We start from the raw sequence: 22,700 nt of genomic DNA, 5'->3' as shown, positions 1-22,700 counted from the left end.
CAGTTATACATATACATATGTTCCCATATCTCTTCCCTCTTGTGTCTCCCTCCCTCCCACCCTCCCTATCCCATCCCTTTAGGTGGTCACAAAGCACTGAGCTGGTCTCCCTGTGCTATGCGGCTGCTTCCCACTAGCTATCTATTTTACGTGTGGTAGTGTATATATGTCCATGCCACTCTGTCACTTTGTCACAGCTTACCCTTCCCCTCCCCATATCCTCAAGTCCATGCTCTAGTAGGTCTGTGTCTTTATTCCCATCTTACCCCTAGGTTCTTCATGACCTTTTTTTTTTTTCCCTTAGATTCCATGTATATGTGTTAGCATATGGTATTTGTTTTTCTCTTTCTGACTTACTTCACTCTGTGTGACAGACTCTAGGTCCATCCACCTCACTACAAATAACTCAATTTCGTTTCTTCTTATGGCTGAGTGATATTCCATTGTATATATGTGCCACATCTTCTTTATCCATTCATCCGATGATGGACACTTAGGTTGCTTCCATGTCCTGGCTATTGTAAATAGAGCTGCAATGAGCATTTTGATCTGACTCTTGGCAGTGGAGTTTCGGGAGAGACGATTGTCAGGTCCGCTCACTCCCTGCCGTGTCAGTTCATGCCGGTTCACACACATACACACAGAGGAATCCTTAGAGTTAAGCTTCAGGAAAGGGTGCTCGTGCCTCATTTGTCTCAGCCGAGTTTGAGCAGCACACTTTCCTTCTGTGTTCCAGGGTTTTCGCATGTGTGAAATAAGATAGTTGGACAGCTCCTAATAGCTTTCAGCAGTCAGTGCTACGAGGCTGTGAATTCCCTAGGGTCATGATGAACACATGTGCTAGTTTGCCTGGTTTACATCCATTTTCTGAGTGTAATTATAAACAGCACCTCCGTTCACTCAAAAATCACGTGGGGGGCTTCCCTGGTGGCGCAGTGGTTGGGAGTCCGCCTGCCGATGCAGGGGACACGGGTTCGTGCCCCGGTCTGGGAGGATCCCACATGCCGCGGAGCGGCTGGGCCCGTGAGCCATGGCCGCTCAGCCTGCGCGACCGGAGCCTGTGCTCCGCAGCGGGGGAGGTCACAACAGTGAGAGGCCCGCATACCGCAAAAAAAAAAAAAAAAAAAAAAAAAAATCACGTGGGTGACAAGTCATGTGACCCAAGGCTTAGACCTTGGCCAGGTTAGAATTAGTGGTTCTCAACATCTTCACTTCCCTGCAACCCCGTGAGGTCTCTGGGAAGACCCCAGGATGGGGGAGGGGCCCTAATCCCGTCCTCAAATGTCCCCTCCAGTTCCTCCCAGATTTCACAGAAGACTCCTCCACCCTTCTTTAGTTACCAGCTAAAATTTCCTAAGGGAGCTGACAGATCTCAGGGGCAAACAAAGATTAGAACTATGGTAAAGAGATGTAGGAAACATGACCAGTCTGTCAAATACTATCAATCATATTGGAATTTTTTCTTTTATTATATATAATTCTTTTTCTCCCTAAAAAAAATTAATTCATTTTCACTAGCAAAAGCTTATACCAAGCATATACAGCAAGAAGAAAATGACATCTCTTGTCATCTTACAACCCTGGATAACCATCGTTAACATTTTGGCATCTGTCATGAGTCTTTCATGAGTATGATTCTTTATACTTATCTATGCAATTTTTCTATTAAAACAGGACCATTTTGTACATCGTGCCTTGTAACATAGTATTAAGCATTTTTGCTTGGGCTTTTCCCCACATTATTAAATGTTTAGTTACAAAATAATTTTTGTAACTGCATACTAATCCAGTGCATGTTTTAACCATTTGGGGCTTTTTTTCTCTCCGTTTCTCACTATTATAAATTATAAATTGTGTTGCAATGACCATTGTCATAGTTAAATCATACATCCATGTTTAATTATTTTCTCAGGATAAAATCGTAAGAGTGGGTATGAGATGCACATTTTAAAATACTTGACGTGCATTCTGAAATCATGCTCAAAAATTATGCCTATACTTTTTAAAACTTGCCAACTTGATAAGATACAAGCGGCATCTCCCTGCCATTTAAAAAAAATATATTATTGCGGTTGAATGTCTTTCTGTATGTCTTTTATGTTTTGGTCTTTATATTTCTCCTTTTGTGATTTGCACACTTGTCTTAATTGTGCAATCTGTCCATTTATCTTAACTGTGTAACTTAAACTTTTGTCTTAATTGCCATCTTTTATCGTGCTGCTCACCTCTGTCTTATTGATTTGCGTGTATTCTTTATATAGTGAAGAACTTAAGCCCAGAACACTTAACAAGAAGGTGATATTTCTCAGGCTCTGGCCCATATTTCTCTTCTAGGACGAGACTCTGAATGAAGCTTAGTATGGGGAAGGGAATTAGTTATAATTATTTATTAATGTTTCCAGGCCAGAGAAACCAACCCAAAACTTTCAGTGCCTTAAGAGAGCTTAATGACATGAAAACACTTATTTGGAGTGACCTCACTCAGCTTAGTGTTACAAAAACAGCGTGACCATCTCAGAATGAGGCAACTTCCTCATCTTGACTAAAGATTAAGATGTTTAGTAAAAGCTTCAAAATTAATTGAAAATTTATGTTTTGATGTGGGTATTCTAGTGGGATAAGTGTTAAAATCAAACCATATCAATGATGATTAGATTTCCTTCCTTCTTTCAATGCTGATATCTTTCTGTTAAATTCTGAATTTTTTTTCTTTGAGAAATCAGGCCTCCTTTGTCAATATTACAAATTTAGCAATAAAAAGCCTCTTTGTCCTAGGATAATAGTTTTCAAACTTGAGGATCACCTGGGGCTCTTGTTTAAAATGCAGGTGACTGCCCATCACTCTGCCCCCAAGATTCTGATTTTGCAAGGGGACCTACATTTTGAGAAGACCCTTCTGGGATTCCGTTGTCCTGAGTTGTCAGCCACCTTTCTCTGTCCTTGGCGGCACATTAGGACTTGGGCTAGTCACTTGCTTCATGCCTTCAGAGACCAGGTCACATCAGAAGTTACCGAGTCCATACTCAAGGCCAACATGGCCTCAGACAGGCCTAGAAGGAATGTCTCCATAAGCCTCCCAATGCTCCCAGGAGGTCAGGCTCGGGGGTCAAAGAGACCTTGGTTCAAATCCCACTTTGGAAATAGATGTGGGTGCAATGGATTAATTTACCGATCATTACTGGATACTGACAAGTTGGTAGCTTTCCATCACTCAGATGGACACCCCGGCACACATGAAAAAGCTTCATTTATTTCACAAGTGTTTGGTCTTTGCTAAAAGACAGAGGGAAGAACATGTACTTGATTACTGACTAGACATGACTTGAACCCAATTCCTGCTAGATACTGGCTGGGTGTTGCAGGACAAGGTGTTTGATCTCAGTGAGATGACAGTGATCATACTACCTGCCCCTCATTGGATTGTTCTGAAAATTAGATGACATAATACTCATATAATAGGTGTTTGAATAAATGCAATAGTTATTGTTTTCCCTTTCCTCCTGATGAATTCTGTGCCAATCCAATTCTGGGGTGAGGCTACACCCTCACTTAAAATAAATCTTTCACTTCTAGAGCTTCTTTAGAGAAACTACTTCGTTAAAAAGGGTGGGGGGGGGAGAGCAGTGTTAACGTGTTTGTATCCCAGGGTACCAGGGTCGTGACTTTCATAAATACAGATTTATATAAGTACCTAAAGGTGTGTCCTAAGCAAGTACACACCTATAGGCCATTGATAATGCTTGCTATGAACCAAGTTCGGTGCTGACAATTTTCAAAACATTCATTTAATATTACTTTTGTTCCATTGGTAGCCACATAAAAACAAGGATTTGTCACACAAGGAAACCTTGAGATAATCCTTTGGCTGAGTACGAGTGGTTCTTATCTCTGTTCAGAATTTCACTCAGTTTTCTCTATCTTTAATAAAGAAAATCAAAGCTAAGTGGAGGCTTAAGAGATTTCAGGAAAAATATATCACAGACTTGGAAATGTTTCTTCTTCCCATAAACTCCTATTGGAGTTACAGTGAGTAGACTAAAATAATTAAGGAGGAATTTCAGCAAAGCAAAGAAGGCTAGGCAAATGAATAAATAATCTGATGGATTAAGATGTTGGATTCTGGAATTAAGTAATGAGAAAAATGCTTTTGTCTATTTTCGGAGACATTCAGAATTTGTTGAAACACACCACTTCTTATTTAGATGCAGAGGAGAGGAACATGGAACACTGAACCAAGTGGTCTTTGGTGTTCTGTCTCATTTATCTGAATTAGACACTTCCTGATCATTTTCATGATCTTATTTTTAAAAATTCTTTTGAAGGAATTATTCTGTTGTAGCCTCAGTTTACTCCTGAGTTTTACTTCTCTAATAAGGCTCAGAATAATAAGAATACTTAGGCTACCTCCTTCAGGTAAGAAGGACAGATTTCAAAGAGACTTGGGGAAAAAAAAAAATCCATCCCTATTCAGACAGTAGCTAAGTGAGACTCCTTTACATTCTTGATATTACCTTGTAAAATTCCTGCTATTTCTACACCCTCTAGGTAGTCAAATGATATCAAGGGCCATTTCACTTGTATCTTTTTTATCAGACCAATTAGCTAGCTCCAGTCCCACAAAGCCAGCATTTTCAGAGTCAGGAGTACCAATTTCACCTATAATAATGTAGTGTAGGATGATAGAATTATGATGATTTCAACCTAAAGGTCATCAGCTCAGTCCTTAAAGTAATCCTAGTGTTTCATGTGTGGATGTCACCATCACCTATAACCAGGGGCTTCTAGGCAAGGAATAAAGGAAGAGTTATCACTCTCACTGTTGGGGGACTGGGCCAGTCAAGAAAGGAAGAGCCTTTTCTCCCAAGGATGGGAGATTTGGAGGAGGGTGAGCTGGGAGAATGGTGGGTTGGAAACTTTATGAAGTTCTGCTTGGGAAGTCTCCTATGACAATCCATCCCCCTACCAAGGAAGACCATATATTGTCATTATCAAAAATATTTATGTAACATATTATCATTGAGTCTTCTGTCATCTCTGGGATGGCATCCTTCCAGCCTCATTCTTCTGAAGCTGTCCATCTTAAATACATGCTAGCATGACCTTGTGAGTTTACTAAATATGAGGAAATGTACTTTGTTCAAAGGTCAAGTTACTTGGGAAGACATATACCAGTGAGACATTCCTCAGATACACCTGTCACTCGTAGAATTGTTCTTGAAAATGATTTGGTTAGACGCTAGACACCAGGATAGGGAATATATTCTATTTCAAAATATGAAATTATTGAAAATTAGTTCCTAGCTTTTTTATTGCAATTGATTTTCACCCAAATGGTCTCATTTAAGGGAGCTCTAGCCAGTGCCATCCTCCATAATGCATGAATTCAACAGAACAGACGTTACATTCCTTCGTTCACTCATGCAAAATGAGCAGATTGTCCCAGTAGAGATTCTTCTTTAACAAACATATTAATTTATATTAATGAGAGGTGTGCTAGAAAATTGTCATTTTCTAAATTAGATTTATCCAAAGGTGGAATGGGCTCTCTAGTGAGGGGCTGATTTCCCCCATCACACTCAGGCAGGAGTTAATGGCTCACTTCTGAGAGGTTTTACTGAGTGAAATCAGCATTACTAAGAGCTGGACCAAGGTGACAAATAAAATCCATTCCACCTATAAAATTTTTCAATCCACATACACACTTGAAACAAAGACCAGAATCATTGTAGTTTGGACAATTAACCAAATTATTGCTATGGTTAGAAGCATCCTCTACATCTGGTAGGGACGTAAGAATTTAGTCAGTACCTTCTAGCTCATAGTCGAACAGGAGGATCTAGCGGAGCGGGGTGATTTCCCTCCAACCCACCTAGGAAGATTTTCCGGGCATGTCTCAGGCAAAGAAACATAGCAAATTAGAAGCTCTGTTCATCACCTCTGCAAGCTAGCTTCCCTGGTCACACCTCTGGGGATGAACAATCTAGAATGGGCTTTACCTTGTGTGATCACACTTGGGGTTCCAGGCTTCCTTTTGACAGATCTAGGAGCCCACAGACCCTCCTGGCTCTGAGTTCATTTATGAATATGCCTTTCAAGAGCGTGCGGGGCCGACATCCACAGACATGAACAAAATGGAACACAAGTCCTTCCCGTTCCCCTTCCTTAGCAGGGAACCCAAGTCTCAACCTGATCAAATCAAGTAGGAGTATTCATTTTAAAAACAATTTTTTAATTATTCGAAGACGGGGTCCCTCTTATTCTGTTGCATTTAATAAAATCCACCGTATCTTTTCTTTTCTTCCCTGTTATTTGTTCACTCCTCTAGGCCTTAAGGAAAGGGTCCTTTGCATTGCATTGCTTTGTGCCGAGGAGCCGTTCATTAGGCATGAAAATGCAGCAGTGCCAATTTATCAAACGAATTCATGGGCTGTTTATGAGGTCCATTCTTTGCCCAGATCATGTTTCACCTTCATTCTAACGAAGATTTACATAGACTCAAATTTTTAACCCATTTTCTTTCTTTGTACTGTAAACCACATCACTGAAATACAACAAGACACATGACCATGCACCTCGTGAAGATGATTTTACCTTGAAAATAGCAAAGTTACAGCAATCAGTGCAGACGATGAGGCCTTGCACGCTCTGGATTCCGTCCTTACAATCTGTGAGGTCCTACTTGAGTTACTCAGTTATTCTAATCTTCACACAGACACTCAAATCCCTTATATACAATGACATAGTATTTGCATATAATCTACACACATCCTCTCCTATACTTCAGATGATCTCTAATTTACTTGTAATACCTAGTACAATATAAATGCTATGTTAATAGTTGCAAATGCAGTGTAGGTACTATGCAGATAGTTGCCGGTGAGTGGCAAGTTCAAGTTTGGGGAACTTTCTGGAGTTTTTTTTCACGAATATTTTTGATTTGTGGTTGGTGGAATCTGATGTGGAACCCCTGGATACAGAGGGCTGACTATAATCAAAATTCTAATCTAAGCTCTCAAAGGAAGCATTTGTAATTTGTTCCAAGTGGCACGGTCTTTTTAATTGGCATTAATCCCATTTATAGTTGGCTCAGTTACTGTCTTCAGGCATTTCCTGCCCAAAGACACTGATCTGGGAGCCAGGAGATGTGGCTTATCGTCTGAACTTTGCCACCAGCCACCTAATTGACTTTGATCAGCTCTTTCCCCTATCTGATTCTCACGTTCCTCATTTGTAACATATACGGTTGCCAAGTCCTCTTACAGACCAAGGACTCAATGAATTATAAGGGCCCAGTGGTCATTTCCAAGAACAGCTTTCCTAAAGGTCCCTGGAGAAGGGAGAATTCCACCCATTGATGGAGGATCTTTTAGGAAGAAAGGGAAGGAATAAGGGCAAAGTCTTTTCCTAAAACAAAAGACTGCATATGAGATTATAATTCCCCTTTGAAGAATCTTTTCTGACTTGATGGACCAATCAGTCAGCAACGCTTTGGGGGACCCTACTGAGTACAAGGTATAATTTTGTACAGAGAAATAAAAGACAGCATTCTAGAAAGCAACACTGTGGTTGAAAAGCAGGCTTCAAAAAGGTAACAAGAATAGCAATAAAATATGTATAATTAATTGATTATAGTAAACCTTATGTAAGGTTACCATGTGCTGTAAGCGTTGCTCTAAGCACTTTGCATATATTAACTCATTTCATCCTCCCAGCAACCCATACGAGATAGTTTTTATTATTATCCCCTTTTTCTGGATGAGGCAACTGTGGCACAGAAAACCTAGTAAATTTGTCCAAGGTACATAGCTAGTAAGTGTTGAAGCTGGTATTCACATCCGGGTAGTCTAGCTCTAGATTAGTCCATGCTCACCACTAAGGTAGAAAAGAATATGTGGTACCAAGTGAGGATAGAACAGAGACCAGATAAAGAGTCTGCCTATGGCAGGAAGGAGAATACGTGTAACTTAATACAGCTGTGGACCAGAGTGATCGGATCTTCCTAAGTCAAGAGGAAGTGAAGTGAATTATCACCCAGTCTCATCCTGAGCCAGTTAGGAACGTTCTTTCCATAGTTCTGTCTCCTTACATTTCCAAAGCACACTCCATTATGAAACCCAGTATTTTATATTTGATTGGTTTCATCTTCACAAATATTCCTTTCTGTGACTGTGCTAGGCACTGGAGTTCAAACCTGAAAATAAGAGAATTTATTGTTAAATTCTAGCATAATAAAATACAGTAAAAATGGAAGAGCGCTGCAAGACCTGTGAATTGTATTCATTCCCCCGTTTGATAGTTAAGAAAAGTGAGGTTAGAAGGAATTGGCTTTGCTCACAGTGAAACACCGACAGAGTGGAAGATCTGGAGGTACAGCAGATACTTTGTCACCAACCATCTTGACTTCTGAAGGAAATGAACAACATGAAACCAGATGCAGCTTCAGTCTGGACAAATGATGATGATGTGACATTTTTTTAAAAGTCATCAGTTAAAACATTCAGGAAAGGAGTCAGGACTCAGGCTTGGGATCGATAGGAAAAAAACCTCCCCACAGTGAGAATGAGCCCAAAATGGGAAGGAATCCTTTTGCAAAGGAATGAGCTCTTAGGCACTAGGAGTATTCAAGTTGAGGGTGTTTGAAACCCTAGGATGCCCTGCCCCAGCTCGGAGAAGAGAATCCCACTGCCACCAACAAAGCAGAAGAGGTCACATCTGATGATAATCAGCAGGCATTTGAGTAGCCCTCAGGGATGTTACGGAAAGGATAGGCAACGGTCCATCATGACTCCAAGATGCTGTGATGATGGAAGTGATGAGGATGATAAAGATGAAGATGATAAAAAGGAGCAAGAGAGAGATTCGGTACTTGAAAAATTATTATTGTTGTTCTTAAAATCTCATTATTGGGCTTCCCTTGTGGCGCAGTGGTTGACAGTCCACCTGCCGATGCAGGGGACGCGGGTTCGTGCCCCGGTCCGGGAAGATCCCACATGCCGCGGAGCGGCTGGGCCCGTGAGCCATGGCCGCTGAGCCTGCGCGTCCAGAGTCTGTGCTCCACAACACAGCAGTGAGAGGCCCGTGTATCGGAAAAAAAAAAAAAAGAAAAAAAATCTCATTATTAAATCTAAATAACCAAGCTGGTTTGAAAGCAGACAGCCAACAAAGAATAATTAGATCTTGTGCAATCGGTTGTTAGAAGGAATTCAGACATTTATCTTTCTTTGAATTAACTGCTTTGTGGCTCCTTCATTTATCTTCAAGCTGGTATGTGTGGGTCTCTCTGATGGTGCCCTGTTCTTAGGTAGTGCTCTTTGAAAACTATCAGTAACATGGATTTTCCGTAGCTTTCTCAGGAGTGAAGATGGCTACAGTGATTGTTCAGGGGCTTGTTCCCCTCTAGATATGGAGCAGGTTGTCGGCAAACAGGCAGAGGCCTCCACACCAGGGAGTAGAGAAGGCATTGCCCTATGATAGCAATGAATGTGCAGCTTCTGAGCAGAATTGTGCTTACCCCGTGGATCTCACCAGCTACCTGCCATTGCCACTGTCCAAATCACAGCCGTGACATCGACCAGTGAGTTCAGTCTAAAACCCAGACCACGCCAAGAAGTAGGCAAGAGAATAACAATCATGTAACCGTTGACTATGACTCCCATATCAACAAGTTGGACTAATTTTGTTTCACTGACCTGACCAAAGCCTTCTCTTGGTATTAGGGACATAGACCCGGAGATGCTGGGATAGCTCTGTTTACTGGCTTCCTTTATAAAATAACCGTGAAATTCAAATCGGGGATCATATAGTTCCAAAGCCATGCTTAGCTTTCTGTTCTCACCCCCCAAAATGCTCTGTGCTGTGTGATCTATGGCAAGTTACTAGACCTCTCTGGCATTAAAGTAAAAAGAAAGACTTGGTTTAGGTTAATTTTAAGATCTTTTTCAGCTTTAAAAATCCTTTCTTCTTCTGAAGGAATTGAATTATTCCTCAGTGACTAGAAGATGGTTCAGGAAACTAGGCAGGACTAAGGCAAGTATACGCACATTCAGTGCTGACCTTCCAGAAGCTTCTAAGGCTGGACAACGAAATTACTGAGTTCTCTGGATAATCAAAACAAAGTTAGCACCATTCCCCGGGGCCACCTCGAGCAGACAGCAGAAGGGCAATCAAGCACATTGGTCGATCAGTTTGGCTTTCTCTTGTGCAAAATGGAACAGCTGCCCTTGCTGGAGATTTCTTTGGCTGTTTTCTGTTCTAAGATTCCATGAATTTATTTTTTCAGTAGTTTTTATGAAAAGAGAGGCAGACTCTCTGGTCAAAAATTCCCCCGTGTCCACAAGAGCAAGATCCTTAAATGACAACGTTTACTCGTGAAGAATGTCAATGTGAATCTGATTTGCTGTGTATATGGACGTGTGCTCTTCTGTTTTGTTAAAATGATGTTATTTGGGAGGAAGGAGGAGAACTGGTTTATAAGTTTATGCAAAGTCCCTCTGACGTTCCCCTTTACTGTGAAAGGAATCGTATTCACCCCTGGGCTCTCACTGGAAGGTTGGTGGGAGGGATGGAGACAGTGCTCCGTGAAGGTTTTATTAAGATACGGATGCCTCTTAATTTTAAAAATATATACATTTAAATGCCTTGTCTCTTCTTGATGTTTATCCCCAACTCCAAACACTAGTAAAACTTCACTCTTCCAAGTGCCCAACTCTGCTGTAAAGTAATTCATTCTCCTTTTTTTTTTTTTTCGTTACAGTATTCTCAAATGAGGGACGAAGTATTCAAATCAAACTTGGTCTGTGCGTTTATCGTTCTTCTATTTATCACGGCAATACAAAGTTTGCTTCCTTCTTCAAGGTAAATATGAAGGGACTAAGTTATCAGATGAAATGTCTTTGTGAGCTGATGGGCCCTCACCTGGAGCTAGCCGCTGACCTTTTCAAGGGATCAGAATTTACGATAACGGGATCCAGGATTCATAGCAAAATATTTGACAGTATCAGAGTCTGTTCTGGTTGTCTTATGCTGCATAGTGATCTCATTACTCTACCAAGACAAGAGCTTTTTCCCAATCTTAATAAAAACAACCGCCAAAATCGACGTAGGCCTCCCTTTTATTTGACATTGCTCCCATGAATGCAGAAAGTAAGTATAAGTCCCTCCGTCCCCATTAACTTGTCCCATTGTTAATTACCTCTTTGTTGTTCATAGATACAGGATCATAGCTTCCAGGGTCAGCAAACTTGGCACTCTAATAATACTACAAGCAAAGATATGTGGCCAGTCCCTGATCCAAACCCTTTATACACAGTGGCACACCTAATTCTCATGGCAACCCTATGAGGTAGGTACTGTCAGTATCCTCACTTGAAAGAGGAGAGAACTGAGGCCCAGAGTAATGAAATAAGTTGCCCAAGGTCTCACAGCTGAAACATGTTACAGCCTGGAGTCAAAATCAGGAAGTCTAGCTCCATAGCCTGGACTCTTAAGACTCTATTAGACACAGACTTTTACTATACAGGTTATAGGTGCCGGAGCCAGCATTTAAATCTGGTTCTGGATTAGTCCAACGACCATGTTTTTTCCTCTCTCCTGCACTGTAAGGTAACCCTTGCCTCTTTTCTCGGATAAGTTCCCTTCTCCCTAAACTAACCAGGAATTTCCCCCTTTCGTGTGGTTAAAAATCACATCAACAAATATTAGTTAAATGTCTAATACAGGCAAAGCAACTTGCTAGCCCTTGAGGATGGTATAGTTTTTCCAGAGGAAGTCTGCATCTTCTAAGATATAATTTAGTGGGAGAGAGAGAGACGTTAATAATGGCTTCCAGTTACTGAGCATTTATTATATGCCAGGAAAGTGCTAAATCCTTTGCACAGATTGTCTCAATAAAGCCTCAAAAATAACCAATAAGTAAGGCAGCATTCTAATCCTCATCTATATCGTGGCTGAGCTGGGATTTGAACACAGAGACAGTCTGTGCTTTTAATTACTTAACTGCTTTGTGCCAAAATCAGTGATTCATTCTGCCTAGGTGGTTTAAAGAAAGTTGGCACAAGGGGTGATGCTTTGAGCTGAGAAGGATGAGGGAGAAAGAGTGGAAGAGTGTCCCCAGCTTAGGAAACAGTGCAGGCAAAAGCACAGAGATGTGAACGACCTCGTGTTTGTAGCACGGTGAGTAAACGGAAGACTTAAGGGTCAAGCATTTGTGCAAGGATGTGGTGGGTGCCATGGCTGAAAAGGGAGATAACCTGCAGGAGGGCAGCGTCCACATGCTCTGGCAAGGAATTTAGAATTGAATCTGGGAGCAGGAAGGAGACCCTGAAGGTTTTTGAGGAAGGTTGTAACATGATTCTGTGAAGGAAAGACGTTCAGGTTAACTAACAGTCAGGGAATGGCAATGCTTGACCTTTTCCAGATTGGCAGGGGTGTAAGGGGAAAAGGGATTCAGGGAAGATGGTGGTAGAAGTAGTCCATTTCTGAATTTCTCAGAATTCCCACATATCTGAGCAACTGCGTAAAACCAAAAACCTCAAGGACCATATTTACAACAAAAATAGGTGATGTGGTAAACCCATAAATTTAAAAATGGGAATGACAATCTCCCAAGAGCCCCAAGATGGGGTGTGATATCAACATCCGTGTGGGAGGAATTGGAAAGAAACAAGTAGGCATCTGTCATATCTGGAAAGAAAAGAGCCCCAGTATCGCCAACAGATACTCACTGGGAAGCCATGGGCCAAATTGCAAAAGCAGTTGAAAGTGGGAGGGGGTTTGCCCAATCCAACGTCAGGTGAGCGCAAAGGTCTGCAGTTAAGGTCCAAAGAGCTAGAATTGTCAGACACTATGAACTCCCAAAACTGACCAGTCAAATCTCCCTCCCAGGATAGGGCCCTGGAAGGAACCGTATGAATAGGATCAAAATAACTCACAATTAGGGCTTCCCTGGTGGCGCAGTGGTTGAGAGTCCGCCTGCCGATGCAGGGGACGCGGGTTCGTGCCCCGGTCCGGGAAGATCCCACATGCCACGGAGCGGCTGGGCCCGTGAGCCATGGCCGCTGAGCCTGCGCATCCGGAGCCTGTGCTCCACAACGGGAGAGGCCACAACAGTGAGAGGCCCGCATACCACAAAAAAAAAAAAAAAAAAAAATTACTCACAATAAGGTTATAATGAAGAAGGGAGGGTCCAAGTAAAAGTGGAAAGGGAATCTAGCCATCATGTTTTGAATACTATGTGAAAACAACTAAAGAAGTCTCTGTGGAGTTAAAAAATAAACTATCCCAAACAACACCTCTTTATAAATGTTCAACCAAGTTAATTTTACACAAAAATTAGCAACAAAATGTATTGATGACAATCCCATAATAAGCTATTATAAGAAAAACAAGAATTAAAAGTAGATTAATATCCTGATAGGCAATGAAAGCACTCCAAAAAGACATGCCTACAACGTATAACAAAACATTAACCTACTATTTCAAAAAGAACTGAAACCCTTAATGTGACTTAAGACATCAAATGACAGCCTAAATCAGAATTAGAAAAAACTTAGCGATTTGGGAAATAAAAAGGAAATAAAAGGAAATAAAAATAAAAGATACATTTCAGAAATGAAGACTTAATACGAGGGAACATAGAGCACATGAACATAGCACATAATGCCTTAAGAGAAATAGAAGGTGGAAAGGAAGAATATTTTAAAGTCGAAAAGGAGATTTAAAGAATTGACAAAGCCCCATGACCCACACCTGCTCCCCACACCAACAATCCAGTATATTATTTGCGGGCTGTGGCTGAAAGAATTGCAAGGCCCAGATTCTTTCTCAGTATTTAGGGGAGTTCGGTTCAAACACAAGGAAACAAGAAGAATCTGGAGTCACTGGTACATACAGGTACTGCAAACACCAAGCATAGCCCAACCTCTAGCCAGATTAATATATTTATAAGTCCTCACAGTAAAGGTGTATTCACCTCAGTTTCTATTACCTGATACAATATAACCAGGTTTCAACAGAAAATTACAAGTCGTGTCAAAAGGGAAGAAGAGACAAAGCAATCATCAGAACTAGACTCAAGTTATGACACAGCTGTTGAAATTATCAGAAAGAGAATTTGAAATAACTATTATTACCATATCAAGCATCCCAACGGGAAAAGTAGACACCACGCAAGAAAAGATGGGCAATATATTCCAACCCAATAGTTGGAAACTCTAAGGAAAAGTCAAAAAGAAATGCTAGAACTCAAAAACACCATAATAGAAATAACGAATGCCTTTGATGGGCACATCAATAGATTCAACAACGCCAAGGAAAGAATCAGTGAGTTTGCATATAGGTCAATAGAAACTTCCCAAATTGAAATGCAAAGAGAAAAATGAAATTAAAAAGAATTAAAAATCACAGCATTCAAGAACTCTGGGACAATTCCAAAAGGTGTAACTTACGTGTAGTTGGAATACCAGCAGGAGATAAAAGGAGAGCTGAGCAGAAAACATCTTTGAAGTAATAATGGCTGAAGACTTTCTAAAATTAATGACAGACACCAAACCACAGAACCAGGAACCTCAGGGAACACTAGGCAGGATAAATACAATACATAAATAACCAAACAAATAAATAACACTTAAGTATGTCATATTCAAATTGCAGAAAACCAAAGACAAAGTCTTAACGGAAGACACAGTGCAGGGCCGTGTGGGGAGGGGGTTACTACTTACCTATAGAGGAAGAGGAAGAATTACACGGTGCTTCTCATCAGAAACTGTGCAAGCAAGAAGAGAACGGAGCTGGAGCCACCAACCTAGAAGTCAAAAGCAAAAGAAAAATGAAGACTTTATCAGACAAATAAAAATGGCATTTCCAGATGACCTTCCCTGCAAGAAATGTTTAAAAAAAAATAGTTCTTCAAACAGAAGGAAAATGATGTAGATCAGAAACTTGCTCTACGCAGAGAAAGGAAGAGTATCAGAGAAGGAGTAATGAAGTTAAATAAAATAGTTTTTTCATATTCTTAATTGATCTAAAAGATAACTGTTTAAAGTAACAATAATGATGTATTTAGTGGTTATACATATGGATGAGTGAAATGAATGACAGCAGCGTCAATAAGGCATGTGAGGGAGGAATTGGGGATGCTTTGTTTTCAGGTACCCCCATTACGCATGAAGTGCTACAGTATAATTTGAAGGTAGACCTAGATTGATTTCAAAAGCGTATTGTAAACTCTAGGGCAAACACTAAAAAAATTTTAAAACAAATAAAACTGATATGCTAAGAAAGGAAACAAGATGGAATCATATGAAATGCTCAGTTAAAATCAGAGAGCATGCAAAGGGAAGGAGGATATTATTTGGGGAGTGGGGAGGAAAAGTATCATTGCATAGACGAAGCCCAGGAGATGTTTTTAGGGTGGTGAAACTATTCAGGATGACACTGTAATGGTGTATACATGATACTATGCATTTGTAAAATCCCATAGAACTTTACAGCACAAAGAATGAAAACCTTAGTGTATACAAATGTTTTAAAATTGTTCACGAGTTCAGGGAAACCCATGATGAAATCAGACTGTGATAAAAGAACATAACTGTATTAAAAGTGTGAAACAACCTCACCAAAGGGAGTGGGGAGAAAAGGTGGTTCCTAAGCAACTTTGGAGATGCATGGACTCTTGAGGACTAAACGCAGAAAGAACTGGGCAGTAGCGCTGTGCGTTAGCTGATAAAGGTGTTTCTCATGGAGCTATGTGTGAACAACCTGAACCACGGTATATGTGCGCTATAATTGAACAGTTAAGTAAATGGATGGAAGACTGTGGGAGTCAAGTTTCTCACTGTTGACGGAGAAGGTACAGATAAGCAAGGAGAAAACGCTAGAATGATCCATATGATAAAGGATTAGAGTTGGAGACATTAGTATGAATTTGTTTAGCTCACTGTAGTTATAGTTAGATATAGGCTGTCTGTATAAGCACAGATACGTTTATCGATACAGATTAGAATACACATATGTGTGTCATTGCTCTGTCAGCAGAGGACGCCCAGGAGCAACGATGCCTCAGTAGTAACACCACATCAAGCAATGAGCACAACCCTGATCTTGATTTCTAATATCCATATCCAATACAAGGAACCAGGGCTCCTTGGAGAGCTGGCTGATTCCAAGTCTGGGCTAGTAAATATACAAGAGGAGCCTGGAACATCATTTAGGGCCAGAAAAGAAGGAAATATTAAAACATACACACACATGGAAGTATGTCAAAGGGACACAGGGAAAGCTCCCTAGAAGCAGAGCTGGAACAACTTGAGCAAGAAAATAAATAAAATAGTATTGGATTATAACCCAAAATATAAAATAAATATCCATAGGCTGATGTAAATAAATGGTTGAATGAATAAATAAAAGGTGAAGAACAGACAAATTTCCCATGGGGAAAAATCCAAGTAATTTATGTAGATACTCTGTGCTCAGTGAGGTGGAACTTAAGCCCCTCTCCTCAAGTATGGCTATGCTGAAAGTGACTTCCACAGCGTGGATGGCGGGGTATATGGAGAATCCCGGTACACACTACCTCAGCCAGCTGATAATGGTTCACGTCAACAGTGATGTCATGTTGATGAGCTGTGATGAGAATGCCATGAGCTCTGTGGTCTTCCTCCCCAAAACCCATAACCTAATCACGAGGAAACATCAGACACATCCCAATTGAAAGACAGTCTACAACATATCTAACCAATACCCCTCAAAACGGCCAAGGTCATTTAAAACAAAGGAAGTCAGAAAGAGAAAAACAAATACCCTATGCTAACACATATATATGGAATCTAAAAAAAAAAAATGGTTCTGAAGAACCTAGGGGCAGGACAGGAATAAAGACACAGACATAGAGAATGGACTTGAGGACACGGGGAGGGGGAAGGGTAAGCTGGGACAAAGTGAGAGAGTGGCATGGACACATATACACGACCAAATGTAAAATAGATAGCTAGTGGGAAGCCGCATAGCACAGGGAGATCAGCTCGGTGCTTTGTGTCCACCTAGAGGGATGGGATAGGGAGGGTGGGAGGGAGATGCAAGAGGGAGAAGATATGGGGATATATATATATATATGTATAGCTGATTCACTTTGTTATACAGCAGAAACAAACACACCATTGTAAAACAATTATACTCCAATAAAGATGTTAAAAAATAAAGTAAGACAAAGGAAGTCTGAGAAACTTTCACAGCAAGAAGAGCTTAAGAAGACATGAGAACTAGAAGGAAGATGGTATCCTGGATTGGAGATATAAATATGGGAAATCCTAGAAAGAATTTCCAACGCAGTATACGTGAGCATAACTAGGGACCAGATTGTGGTCTGGAAGTAACATATCACAGTTGTTTTTTTAATTTTGGAGGTATGTTTGATTCTACGGCTGGGACAGGAAATGTGCAAGATAGGCCTGGCACCTCTTGTCCTACTAGAATGCGAAGAAGCCATCATGCTTCTTAGTTACCTCTAAAGGACTCAGAAACTGCATTGAAGAAGCTTCCACTGTCCAAAGATGGAATAATTTTAGCCCCAGTGTGGATCATTGTTAAAACAGTTGATCAAAAACCAGCAAATATTTTAAACTTTATGAGTTTATAATGACATTTTTAAGGGTTGATAACCTTTGGTGGATGATAGGGAACTGATCTGTTGTATTGCAAACTAGTGAAAAAAAGGAAAGAAACAATTTTTTTTTCTGTCTTTCCTGCATGAACTGCAAGATCAGGTGAGTGGAAACATCATAAAATTACTCAAGCTAATACAATTAAAGAAATTATAGAATTAAAATATCACCATTTTCCAACTCTCAATGAATTAATGGATCTAGGAGTTAACAGCACAAAAAGGAAAGACAGATGTATCTCCTGATGGAAGAACACAAGTCTGTAGTCTTATCAAAGGGGCCAAACCTGTGTGACCAGGAATCCAGTTCCCAATTTGCAAGAATCACAGGGGACAGAAGATATTGAATGAGTATACAAAAGCAGGATCCAGGATAAACAACAAGGTCCTACTATATAAGGGAACTATATTCAATACCCTGTGATAAACCAAAATGGAAAAGAATATGAAAAAGTATATATATATAACTGAATTACTTTGCTGTACAGCAGAAATTAACACAACATTGTAAATCAACTATACTTCAATAAAATAAATTAAAAGAAAAAAATGTAAAATCCAGACAGTGGGAAAGACTACAGGTCAAGGGCACATACTCTTCAATAAATAAATTGTGAGGAATGAGATAAAGAGAGAACCTGTAGATTTTTTCTAAAGACTTAGAAGACAAATCAAACTTAGCAAAAAATGGGCAAGACTAAACTGTAGTGTCTAAAAAGGATGATAAAACTATAAAGAAATGGAAAGTGGTTAATGGGATGGGAGAGAGGATTATGCCTGGAACAGGGGACGTGGATGGACCTTCAGAATGCCCCACGAAGTTCTGTTTCGTGAACTGAGTGACCTTTATTAAGGCAGACACTTTAAAATAACTAATTAAGCGATACTTATGTGGTTTTCTGTATTTATGGTTCATTTTACAGTTTTTTTTTTTAAAGTTTTAAATGAGAGAGAGAAGGAAGGACCAGGTACCTCTTCCAAATGGGACTGGGGAAACCTTGCCTATTGTGAGCTAGATCTGTTCTAGATGCTGGGGTTATGTCACTGAACAAAAAATACAAAAAACAAGACAAAGACAAAACAAAACAAAAACAACAAGAACAAAAAAAAAACCCTTCCCTTCTGAGCCTTATAATCTAGTGGAAGGAGACAAAGAAATAATTAAAATATATGCATGTGTCTAGATGTATATATATGCTATAAATGTAGCTACTTATATGCTATGTATGTAGATACATATGTAGGTATGTCTATGGTATGCATGTAGATATGTATATGCTATGCATGTAGATTTGTAAATGCTATGGCAATGAATAAATCAGGACAGGGTACCAGGGTATGCCACAGGAGAATGGGTTTCCTGACCACCCAAGAGCCATGTGCGGACTAGGGTCCTGGGAAAAAGGATGGTCTCAGGGTGGTAAGCTGTGGGCGTTTGTAGGGTCTTTTGCCAGATCTACCGAAACTTCCTTGACTCCCCGCTTCACTCCTGCCAGTGAGGGTGAGGATGTGGTCATATCTGGTGCACGCTTCCCTCTGGACTCCGGGAGCACAGGGCGTTGACATTCCCAACAAACATCCTGTGAGCACTTGCTATGTGCCTGTCTGTGCTGGACCCTGGGGCCACACAGTCACAGTCCCTGGCATCATACAGCTTACAGCCTACTTGGGGGAAAGAAATGAGTTGAACAGCTATAATATAGTGCTACCACTGAGGATGGGGAAAGGGTGGCATGGGCTGTGTAGGAGTGCGGTGAGGTGGAGGGATCAGGGCAGCCTTCCCAGGGGAGGTGACACTGACACCTCAGCCGCGTCCTGAAGGACTCTCCCGGTTATGCGAGAGGACTGAGAAGGAGGGGAGTGGGAAGGGCTGGAAACTGGGTGTTTTGGAGGTGAGGGGTTTGTAAGCCTTGTGGAGGATTTGTGACTGGCTGGCAGAGAAGACTTCATTGAAGCCTTTTAATCCAAGAAGTGACATGATTGGACTTGTGTTTAGAAGGGTCTCACTGGATGATGATAGGAGGGGATCAGGTCTGGACCTGGGAAGACCATCTGGGAGGGGATTGGAAAACTCCAGGCAACAAATAATAGGGACAAGATAGTGGCAGTGGAGTGAACCAGAGAGGACGAATTGGCTCGGTATTTAGGATGGAGGGTTGACAGTTCCCAGGACTGACCAGGTGTGGGGGATGAGACAGGAGGAGGAACCCAGGATGGACCTGAGGATCTGGACTTGAGAAAGGGTCCCAGCCCCCTTCCCAGAAGGGGTGACCAAGGAAGATGAGCCACCTTGATGCCCAATTCCTGGGTTCGGGGGAAGAGATCTGGAACCTCGCCTAGCAGCTGGCTTGATGGAGTCCCTCTGACTGTGGGGTACAAGCTGAAGCCAGGAGCTAAAATACCAGCCAGCACCCCAACCTCACTTGCTCAGTGAAGAGAAAAAACTGTTAGTGAAGACAACGTCAAAGCTGAGCTCTGATCACACAGCCCACATGTAGCGGGAACTGAGCAGCCTGTGGGCCCCAGACACAGCCCAAGCTTTCTTTACTGTGAGCTCATTTCCCCTCCAACTCACTTTGTTTCTGATTGATTCTCTGCGACTGAACAGGTGGTAGGTGACTTTCACTCGCGTTTCCTCCGTCATGGACTTTGTAGCAGACGAGGCGATCTCTGCTCATATGACCACAGCTAATTCCCAGCCCCCAAAGCAAAAATTAATGGACCCCGGCAAAGAAAGATAGTGCTTGCCTAGCGCTTTCCTTTAATTTCCACATGCGTGCAGCTGTTCCTCTCCCAGAAGGGGAAACTGAGGAAAGGCCAGACAATACCTTTTGTAATTATAGAACAGTGTATCTAAGTCTGCATGCATGGTAATGACTGAGGGATGGAGGGAGGGAAGAGGTAGGAGGGAGAGGGAAAAAGAGAGAGGGAGCAAGCAAGAGAGGGCAGATAGAGAGGAAAGAAAGAGGCCCTGGATATCAATAGATCTACTTACTACGCATCTTACTGGCTATGTGTCTGTACTTGACCTCTCTGAAGCCTCAGTTTTCTCATCTGTAAAATAACATAACAATGCCAACTTCCCAGGGTTGCTGTAAGAATTAAATGAATCATACCTATTTTGATAAATCCTAGTTCCCCTTCCCTTCTTGAGTCACCATATTGTCACCTAATGAAGAGGCTACAAATACTGACTTCTCAGGGTTGCTACAGGATCAAATGCACTATTGGACTCGCAGGCTCTTTGCAGATTCTCGAGGATAGTCCAGGGTCATCTTTCAGTCTGCATTTCTGTTTCTGAATGCACCACAAGCCGCTAGAGGCTATTCGCTCATCCCCCCCCCAGATCCCTGCCTCCCCAGCAAACCTCCAGTCATGGTACCAACCCAGACCCTGCTTTAAAGACACACTGCAGGGCTTCCCTGGTGGCGCAGTGGTTGAGAGTCCGCCTGCCGGTGCAGGGGACACGGGTTCGTGCCCCGGTCTGGGGGGATCCCACGTGCCGCGGAGCGGCTGGGCCCGTGAGCCATGGCCGCTGAGCCTGCGCGTCCGGAGCCTGTCCTCCGCAACGGGAGAGGCCACGACAGTGAGAGGCCCGCGTAACGCATAAAAAAAAAAAAAAGACACACTGCAGAGGGTAAATTAGAACTTAACATCTAGAAATGATTTGGATAGAGCTGTTCGCAGATCCCTTGCCATTCTTTTTCAGATTTGATTTCAGAAATGTAAGGTTCCCTTGCCTCTTATGTACACCAACAATGCAAAAGCAAATTCAGAATCCCTGGATGCCTGAGTAGCTCTATAATTAGATAAAAATTACAGTCTAATGTTATAATGTTTATGTGTGCAGAAATAAATGAACGCTGAAGAGCTGCTGCAGAGACTTCCAGAGGAATTTTATACATAGCGCCAGTACCTTGCTTAGAAAGTGTCTTGCAGTTAATACTCTTCCCAGACATCTTTAAGATGCCTTTAAGTTTCCTGATTTTCACCATGAATAGAGAAAGAAAATGAATGTTTCCTTGAGTTCTTATTATGTGCTAAGCATTACGTTGCTTTATTACTTTAACCTCAGAGCCTCCTTTAAGAGGTGGACTTAAAAATCCCAGGTTTGCAGACTAAAATAAGACGCACCAAAAACTTTAAAAACTAAGATGCTCAGAAGAATGGTACCTTGCCCAAGGTGCGTTACTGGTTATGTCTCAGAGCTACAGGTTCAAATCCACAGGGCTTTGCTCTTGCCTGCCTTTCACTTCCTGCCCATCAGGACTTCCTGGGGCAACCTGAGCTTCCTTGCTTAAAGGAAGAGGTACCTGGCCTGGTCAAGGGGAAGAGATGACCAAGCCTCTTCCCACAGGGAAGGTAAGGAGGAAGAGACGACAAGCATCTGAACTTCCCATAAACACTGACCTTTGACAGCGACACTGCCCTCCGGTGAGAACCAGGTCCACTGAACACTCCAGATGCACTCCAAGCAGGAGGGTTGGCCCTTCTTCCTGCTTGAAAAGGACGCAGCAGAAGGGCAGGCAGAGGGGCTGGCAGTGCAGATGGCAATACAGCCTAAGAAGGCTGGTGAGAGGAGAAACAGTCTTCTCTCCCCACACAAAGGAAAAGTCAGTATTTATTGAGCACTTTCTATGTACTTAGCCTTATGCCAGGTGTCTTGGAAGAATCCAAAGAAAGACCGAGCCTTGAAGGATGACCAGGATGTTCCCCACCCCCCACCCCCCAGAGAGTGAGAAAATACAGAGGTAGGAGTAGCACAGCATGTAGGGCATGTGCTTGAGGATTTGCCCATGGTGTACAAGAGGTGGAGAAGGAGAAAAGGCAGCAGTGAGAACCAGGGGCACCCTTCTAGGCCGGTGCGCCATGTGAAGGTCTGTAGGTTACCTGGATGGCGGCCGTGACCATGAGAGAGTTTGAGTCTCCTGCTGGGCGGCTTTCAGACTCAACCTTGGCCTGATTTGCTCCTTCCTTCGCTTTGGAACAAGATATTTGTGTTCTCAATGGCTGCTTGGCACAGTATTGAGACACATCTCAGCCT

The 22,700-nt window shown here is 41.8% G+C and overlaps 1 protein-coding gene across 1 annotated transcript in view; it reads left to right on the top strand.

Moving 5' to 3' along the window:
- Positions 1–22,700, top strand: part of ADCY8 (adenylate cyclase 8) — a 220,823-nt gene that overhangs the window by 132,044 nt on the left and 66,079 nt on the right. The window contains exon 9 of the mRNA XM_065895688.1: positions 10,754–10,854. Within this exon, the coding sequence (XP_065751760.1) occupies positions 10,754–10,854 (101 nt within the window). The remainder of the gene's footprint in view (positions 1–10,753; positions 10,855–22,700) is intronic.

Source organism: Phocoena phocoena, chromosome 17 (assembly GCF_963924675.1).
Source record: "Phocoena phocoena chromosome 17, mPhoPho1.1, whole genome shotgun sequence".
In the NCBI taxonomy this organism is placed as follows: domain Eukaryota; kingdom Metazoa; phylum Chordata; class Mammalia; order Artiodactyla; family Phocoenidae; genus Phocoena; species Phocoena phocoena.
The sequence above is the reverse complement of the archived record's forward strand: the minus strand, read 5'-3'. Positions and strand labels throughout refer to the sequence as shown.